The sequence below is a fragment of the Triticum aestivum genome, chromosome 2B, assembly GCF_018294505.1.
Source record: "Triticum aestivum cultivar Chinese Spring chromosome 2B, IWGSC CS RefSeq v2.1, whole genome shotgun sequence".
Lineage (NCBI taxonomy): Eukaryota > Viridiplantae > Streptophyta > Magnoliopsida > Poales > Poaceae > Triticum > Triticum aestivum.
In genome coordinates this window covers 742,639,763-742,647,562 of record NC_057798.1, presented here as the reverse complement: position 1 = coordinate 742,647,562, position 7,800 = coordinate 742,639,763, and the positions used below count along the sequence as shown (strand labels likewise).

Sequence of the window (7,800 nt, the reverse complement as noted above, 5' to 3'; positions counted from 1 at the left end):
AGACCGGGGGCTACTCCCTCCCGCCGGCTCCGTGGGACCCCGCCCTCCTCACCGTGCTATACTCGGCACTGTCTCCCTCCAACTACGGAGGCGGCGGTGATTGGTACATGGACACGGGAGCTACCGCCCACATGACGTCGCACCCCGGTAACCTTGTCTCTTCCTTCCCAGTCACCACTTCAAACCGTATCACCTTCGGTGATGGTTCTTCTGTACCCATTACTCATGTTGGTCATAGTTTCTTTCCGTCTAATTCTACGCCTATTAACATGTCTAATGTTCTTGTCTCACTTAACCTAGTTAAAAATCTTGTCTCTGTTCATCGTCTTGCACGTGACAATCCTCTCACCATTGAATTTGATGGTCTTAGTTTCTCTGTGAAGGACGCCCGTACGCGGATGGTGCTCCACCGATATGACAGCCCCGACGACCTGTATCCGGTGCACTCTGTTTCCACCTCCACCGCCACCGCCACCGCCCCAGTTGCTCTCGCCGCCAGTGTCGACCTTTGGCATGCACGCCTGGGTCATCCCAACTCCACCGTCTTTCGCCGGATTCTCAAGAGTTTTTCATTTTCATGTAATAAATTTGACGAGCACACCTGTCATGCTTGTCGTCTCGGCAAACATGTTCGTCGACCGTTTAGCGAGTCAAACACTATTTCTTCTTTTCCGTTTTAGTTAATCCATAGTGATGTTTGGACATCTCCCGTTGCGAGCAACACGGGCTTCATATATTATCTTCTCTTACTTGATGATTATTCTCGTGGACGTTTCCACTTCATCGCAAGTCCGATGTTCTTCCCACGCTCACGGCTTTTTACTCCTACATCACCACCCAGTTCGAGCGCCCTATTCCCGCCCTTCAAACTGACAACGGAAAAGAGTTTGACAACGCTGCCACGCGTCACCTTCTCGCATCTCACGGCACTACCTTTCGTCTCACATGCCCATACACATCCAAGCAGAACGGCCGTGCCGAGCGGATCCTCCGCACTCTTAATGACTGCGTCCGCACGTTGTTGTTTCACTCCAACATGCCCCCTCGGTTCTGGCCCGATGCTCTCACCACCGCCACTCTTCTAGTTAACATTAGACCGTGTCGTCCTCGCTGGAACTTCACCCAACACCAACTTCTCTTCGGTTCTCCTCCATCCTATGATGATCTTTGCATCTTCGGATGTTTGTGTTATCCTAGCACCGCCGCCACTACACCACACAAACTTGCTCCTCGCTCTGTAGCATGTATCTTCCTAGGCTACCCTCCCAACACAAAAGGTTACCAGTGCTACGACCCCGTCTCCCACCGTGTGTACACCTCCCGACACGTGTACTTTGATGAGCGCAGTTTTCCCTTTCACCAGGTACCTTCTCCTGCGGAGGAATCAACTCTTTCGGACATGGACCCGGTGCAGCCCCCGGTGCGACCCCTTCTGGCGTCGGCGTGGCTCCCGCAGGCGCCTCCTGCTGCAGTCCCTGTGGCGGGCCCCTCCGCTACGGCCCCTGTCGCAGGCCCCTCGGCCTCGGTCCCGGCACAGCCATGCATGGCCCCGGGTGGCCCTTCGGCTTCCACCCCGCCAGGTGACGTGGCCCGCCCGTCCAGCTCGGCCCCGCTGCAACGCCAGGAGCAACGGACCCTCCACCAGCTCCGTCCGTCCCTCCTGCCGCAGCCGGCCTCCCTCCTGCTGGCATGATGATGCGATCTCGCGTTGGTATCCATCGGCCCAGCACACGTTACGGCGCTGATGAGTACGCCTGCGCGGTGTCGACATCATCCTCTCCACCGTCGCCCATCCCCTCGTTCGCATGCGCCGCCCTTCGTGATCCACATTGGCTCGCCGCGATGCGCAAGGAGTTTGATGCATTGCAGCGCAACCGTACATGGAATCTTGTACCGCGACCCCCTCACACCAACGTCATCAGTGGCAAATGGATGTTTCACCACAAGACCAACCCGGACGGGTCTCTCAAGCGCTACAAGGCTCGCTGGGTGGTGCGCGACTTCCGCCAGCGCCCAGGAGTGGACTTCCCAGACACCTTCGCCCCGGTCATTAAACCGGGCACGATTTATACGGTACTTCAGCTGGCGGTCTCCCGTGCCTGGCCTGTGCACCAGTTGGATGTCTCGAATGCTTTTCTGCACGGCCATCTCACGGAACGGGTCTTCTGCGAGCAGCCGACCAGCTTGGTCGACGCTGAGCATCCCGACCATGTCTTCTTGCTCTCTCGGTCTCTTTATGGACTGAAGCAGGCCCCCAGGGCGTGGTACCAGCGGATGGCTGGGTTCATGCAGCAGCTTGGGTTTTCCACAACCCGCTCTGACGCATCATTGTTCGTCTATCATCAGGGCACTGCAACTGCGTATCTGCTGCTCTATGTGGACGACATTATCCTGACGGCATCCTCGCCTGGGCTTCTTCAGCAGCCCACGGCCCATCTTCGTGACGAGTTTTCCCTCAAGGACCTGGGAGCGCTGCCCTACTTCCTTGGCATTGAGGTCGTTCGACGTGCCGACGGGTTCTTTCTGCACCAGCAGAAGTATGCTCATGAGCTTCTCGAGCGCGTGCGTATGCCTAATTGCAAAACCACGTCCACGCTTGTTGATACTAAGGCGAAGGTTTCTGCCTCGGAGGGCTCTCCCGCTCCGGATGCGGCGTTCTATCGCTCCATCATCGGTGCTCTACAGTATCTCACCCTCACTCGGCCTGACTTGCAGTATGCAGTTTAGCAGGTGTGCCTCCACATGCACTCCCCGCGTGATTCCCATTGGACTCTGGTGAAGAGTATTCTTCGGTATATACGCGGCACTATGACCATGGGACTCACCCTGACGGCTTCCTCCTCCATCGACATGGTTGCCTACTCCGACGTTGATTGGGCTGGCTGCCCGGACACGCACCGCTCTATGTCTGGCTATTGTGTCTACCTCGGGCCTTCGCTCATATCATGGTCGTCCAAGCGGCAGCCCATAGTCTCTCGCTCGAGTGCCGAGGCGGAATATCGGGCAGTGGCTAACACCGTTGCTGACTGCTCTTGGCTCCGTCAGCTTCTCCAGGAGTTGCTTTGTGTGGTCCCCAAGGCCACGATCGTCTATTGTGACAACATCTCCGCCGTCTACCTCTCCGCCAACCCCGTCCACCATCGTCGTACGGAGCATATTCAGCTCGACATTCACTTCATACGTGAGCAGGTGGCTCTCAGGAAGGTTCGTGTTTTGCACGTTCCTACCACTCAGCAGTTTGCCGATGTCATGACTAAGGGACTACCGACCCCAGCCTTCGAGGAGTTTTGGTCCAGTCTCTGTGTCTTCGGCGACGCTTCTACTGTGGGGGGGGGGGGTGTTGAGCATGCGTTGTCTACCGCATGTGTATAGGACTTGGGTCTATATTTATACCGTTGTATCTCTCTCTCCCCCTCGTATATTTGTACATCTTGGGAGACAAGTAGAGGCCGGTCCACCTTGTACCTATATATGTACATCATGCACACGATCAATGAATTATCGATGCATGCAATCCCTTCTTTCCAACTAACACGGAGCAAAGACACGCTCGTCCGCGCCCTCCCCATCCTCATCGGTGGCGCGTCACTCCTCGATGTCCTCCTCAACCGTGTCGTTTCCGGCATCGCCGCCGTCTCCGACGCCTCCAGGTCTCCCTGCACTACCAAATTGCTCTCTCTTCTTTGTGCCTGCAGTTTCGTTCTGTCCTCCGCCTTTGTAGATCCCCAATATTGCTCATCTGGTCTTTCTTTGTTCTCCAAACAGTTCGCAGTCGAGGGCCAACATACTCACCTTGGCGCTCTTTGTAACTGATATCCTGGCCGGCCTTGTTTGGCTGTCAATCCGCCCGAAAACCATTTCTTCGGTGGGAATTATGTACTATCTTATAGTATGATCTGTCTCATACTGGGATTCCTAGAGTTAATTTGTATTGTGATTTCTCCATGTTAAATTATGCTAGGTCGCTCCTCGAGGTGTCGATTGTAAGCGAGTAGATGAGGATGTATCAAGTTCTGCTCTTCGTGAACTACTTTGGTAACTATGTTCTACTCATGCGCAGTTTATGGTTTGATTTTACTTTGCTTGAAAAAAAATCTCTTTTCGTTTCACAAGAAACAAACATATTTTCTGTTGTGAAGCTGACTTTATCAGAATTTGAACCAAACAATCTCACCAAGTTATGCGTGTCCACATTTTCATTTTGAGTACTTATTTTGTGTGAAGGAATTTGTGTCGTGAAGCTAGGTAAAAGTTATTTTCTTATAAATAGGACATGGGATTCCCCGATGGTTGCAACTTGTTGCAAATCATTGGTTGTTGTGTATGGAGGTAATTGCAAACTTCAAATTGGGGTTGCTGCTGCCTCTCCAGAAGATGGTAATGTTGTTGATGTGGATGCACAGAAGTTCATGCAAGGTTCCCTTTACAAGAGTGCCATGGAATCCAAGAAACGTGAGTGACGCTTGTTATTTAGGAGCTTCTATGTCTGTTTTCAGAAATTTCATCGTGGTCTTCTTGCAGAATCTTATCTAGCAAATCTTGCTTTGTATCCTGGAAGGACTGAGCTACCATTTCTGCCAAATAACACACAGGTGCTAATTCATTTCATTTTCGATAAATTATTCTATGTCAGCATTCATTCAGACGATTTTAAATTTTTGTATCTCATAGTATCATTTGGGAAAAAAATCTCCACGTCATGTTTACAAATGATTGAACTCAAAATATAAATCATTTGTTTATCTTAAAATAGGAATGTATAGTGTTTTACATCTTCTCTGCTCTACAGGCCCTAATATTGCAGCCAATTGGTGATAAAGGAATTGCAGTTATTGGTGGTGACACTACAAGGGCGTTCACTAATCTTGATCAGGTATATTGTTTCTTTCAATATGATATTTTTGTATTTTTTGTGTTGAATACTTGAATTCATAATCTCTCCTAATAAACTATGTAGCTTCCATCCATAAGTTACAAGCTAAAGAGCCCCACACATTGAATAATGAATTTGCTAGAGAATTACTCGTCATCCAATGATCTTCCTTGCAGGCATGGATTGCTATGATTGCAGACAAGTTGGATGCTACATTGTCAAAGCCTTAAGGTTGCATTGTTTGTTGGATATTCGATTAATTGCCATTTTACTCTGAAGTGGTCATGCAATCTTTACCTGATCCCAGAATTCATCAAGGTGATGTACAGGGCCTGGTATTGGAAAAAATTTGAGCAATTTGATGGGATGGCTAGTTTGACAAAAATTATGGGATTGTAATATGCCCAATGGAAAATAAGGCGCATGATCCTATACTTCTAAAAGTTTCTGCAGTGAATTGTCAATGAGGAGCACATGCCTCATTTACAGTTCATTGCCCTCTTCAATCTGTCAGTTAATACTTTAGCCCTGATATCAGAAAATGCAAAGCAGGTTGTTGTTGTTATTATAGGGGTGGTGCCTAACTTGATTCCACATGACTTACTCAATGATAGTATGCTGACTGTTATCGTAAAAACATGGTTCAAGGGCGAAGTTCCTTCCCTCGTCTCTACGTTACAGGTAGAAGTGCGACACCCTCGCGGATCGAACATGGGTAGCTGATCTTACGACCATGCGCTCTAGCAAACTGAGCGCTCGGTTCTCTGCTGACTGTTATCATGGTGGAGCTGTCTGATCCAAATATTCTACATTTGAATTCTTCTTATACTACTATGAGGCTATGTCATGAATGCATATGAACTATCATAAGAGTAACACTGTGATTGCGGTGAAATGTTGTCATTTTGGAATGTTTCCTTGCTTTTAAAATGGAGCTGGTTACTATTCCAACAGAGTTCGCCTCTCCGGTGACAAATTATCCAAGACAAATATCTCCGCCAGGGGGGGGGATCTTATTTTGATGCAGAGGTGAAACGTTCTCAATTGTGGAATGAACTTCAACATATCAAACATTGGTTTTGACCATCATTTGGTCGCTTGGGAAATTAAACTCTAGGCACTAAGCCCCCAACAGGGATTTCCCTGGCTATATGGAATCCCTACCACCACATGGGAGATGCTCCCTCAGTCCCTCGTGCCCAATTGGCAACAAATGAAGGAAATCCCTGAAAATACCCAACAGGTGTGTCTCTGCACCTATATTGATAAGAGCATCTCCAGTAGAAGATGTGGATGCAAAAATACCTAACTTTTGCATCTTCGAAGCCCAAAATCAGCTCTCTAACAGAAGATGTAGATGCAATTTTTTTTACATCTCCGTCTTTCGGAGATGTAAAATACAACACTTCGAGTGGCAAATCTGCATCTCGGCTATATAAAGATGTAAAAGGCAACCACCTGCAAACCCACTAACTATCCTTCATTTTACTTCCTCCCACCTCAACTTCTCCCTCCCGCCCGCCGCTGCCGCCCTGCCGCACTAGATCGGCACCCCCGCTGGCGCTTATGCCTTCTTTGGAATGCCGGACGCCATGAATTTGCAGTTGCACATCGCCGCCACTGCCCATCCGCACCCCAGCCCCGCCCGCATCCACTTTCGTCGCCGCCCGCAGCCCTGCCCCGACCCCGATTTGTCCCCCGCCCACATCCACCGTCACCCCCGCTCGCAGCCCCGCCCCGGCCGCATCCACCACCGCCCCATTCACCCTGGCCGCCTCCATTGTAGCCACGCCCCGGCTGCCCGCCCACAGCCCCGGCCGCATCCACCGCCGCGTCGTCTGCCCTGGCCGCATCCATCATAGCCATGCCCCGGCTGCCCGCCCACAGCCCCGTCTACATCCACCGCCGCTGCCGCCCCTCTCGCATCCACCGCGGTCGCCGCCCGCAGCCCTGCCTCGGCCCCGATTTGTCCCCCGCTCGCCCGCATCCACCATCGTCGCCGCTCGTAGCCCCACCCCGGCCGCATCCACCGCCGCACCGTCCGCCCTGGCTACATCCATCGTAGCCACGCCCCGGCTGCCCGCCCACAGCCCCGACCACATCCATCGCCGCACCGTTCGCCCTGGCTGCATCCATCGTAGCCATGCCCCGGCTGCCCGCCCACAGCCCCGGCTGCATACACCTGTTGGAAAACGTAGCATGCAATTTCAAAAAAAATCCTACGCTCACGCAAGATCTATCTAGGAGATGCATAGCAACGAGAGGGGGAGAGTGTGTCCACGTACCCTCGTAGACCGAAAGCGGAAGCGTTTATTAACGCGGTTGATGTAGTTGAACTTCTTCTCGATTCGACCGATCAAGCACCAAACATACGGCACCTCTGAGTTCTGCACTATTGCTAACTATTGCTTCTACAACTATCGCTAACGCATTGTGATAAAGTAAAGCAGTTACATGGCGTTTGCATTTCATACAATAAAGAGACAACCATAAGGCTCTTGCCGGTTGCCGATAACTTTTACAAAACATGATCATCTCATACAATAACGTATATCACATCATGTCTTGACCATATCACATCACAACATGCCCAGCAAAAACAAGTTAGACGTCCTCTATTTTGTTGTTGCAAGTTTTACGTGGCTGCTACGGGCTTCTAGTAAGAATCGTTCTTACCTACGCATCAAAACCACAATAGTGTTTTGTCAAGTTTGCTGTTTTAACCTTCAACAAAGACCAGCCGCAGTCAAATCCGATTCAACTAAAGTTGGAGAAACAGACACCCGCCAGCCACCTTTATGCAAAACTAGTTGCATGTCTGTTGGTGGAACCGGTCTCATGAATGTGGTCATGTAAGGTTGGTCCGATACGCTTCATCCAACAATACTGCCGAATCAAAATAAGACGTTGCTGGTAAGTAGTATGAC

At 50.7% G+C, this 7,800-nt stretch overlaps 1 protein-coding gene across 1 annotated transcript; it reads left to right on the top strand.

Moving 5' to 3' along the window:
• Positions 1-2,808: 2,808 nt before the first annotated feature.
• LOC123039539 (protein COFACTOR ASSEMBLY OF COMPLEX C SUBUNIT B CCB4, chloroplastic-like) lies at positions 2,809-5,510 on the top strand. Its single transcript, XM_044462665.1, has 8 exons — positions 2,809-3,204; positions 3,439-3,650; positions 3,766-3,865; positions 3,962-4,035; positions 4,271-4,452; positions 4,522-4,592; positions 4,790-4,873; positions 5,050-5,510. The coding sequence occupies exons 1-8, from the start codon at positions 2,809-2,811 to the stop codon at positions 5,101-5,103; spliced, it is 1,173 nt and encodes a 390-aa protein (XP_044318600.1). The 3' UTR covers positions 5,104-5,510.
• Positions 5,511-7,800: the final 2,290 nt, after the last annotated feature.

Bases quoted from the DNA above. Each gene is read 5' to 3' on its own strand.
- LOC123039539 (XM_044462665.1), top strand. From the start codon at position 2,809: ATGACCATGGGACTCACCCTGACGGCTTCCTCCTCCATCGACATGGTT. The intron at 4,036-4,270 runs GTAACTATGTTC...TCTTATAAATAG, and splicing joins GCTCTTCGTGAACTACTTTG to GACATGGGATTCCCCGATGG. The intron at 4,453-4,521 runs GTGAGTGACGCT...GTCTTCTTGCAG, and splicing joins TGCCATGGAATCCAAGAAAC to AATCTTATCTAGCAAATCTT.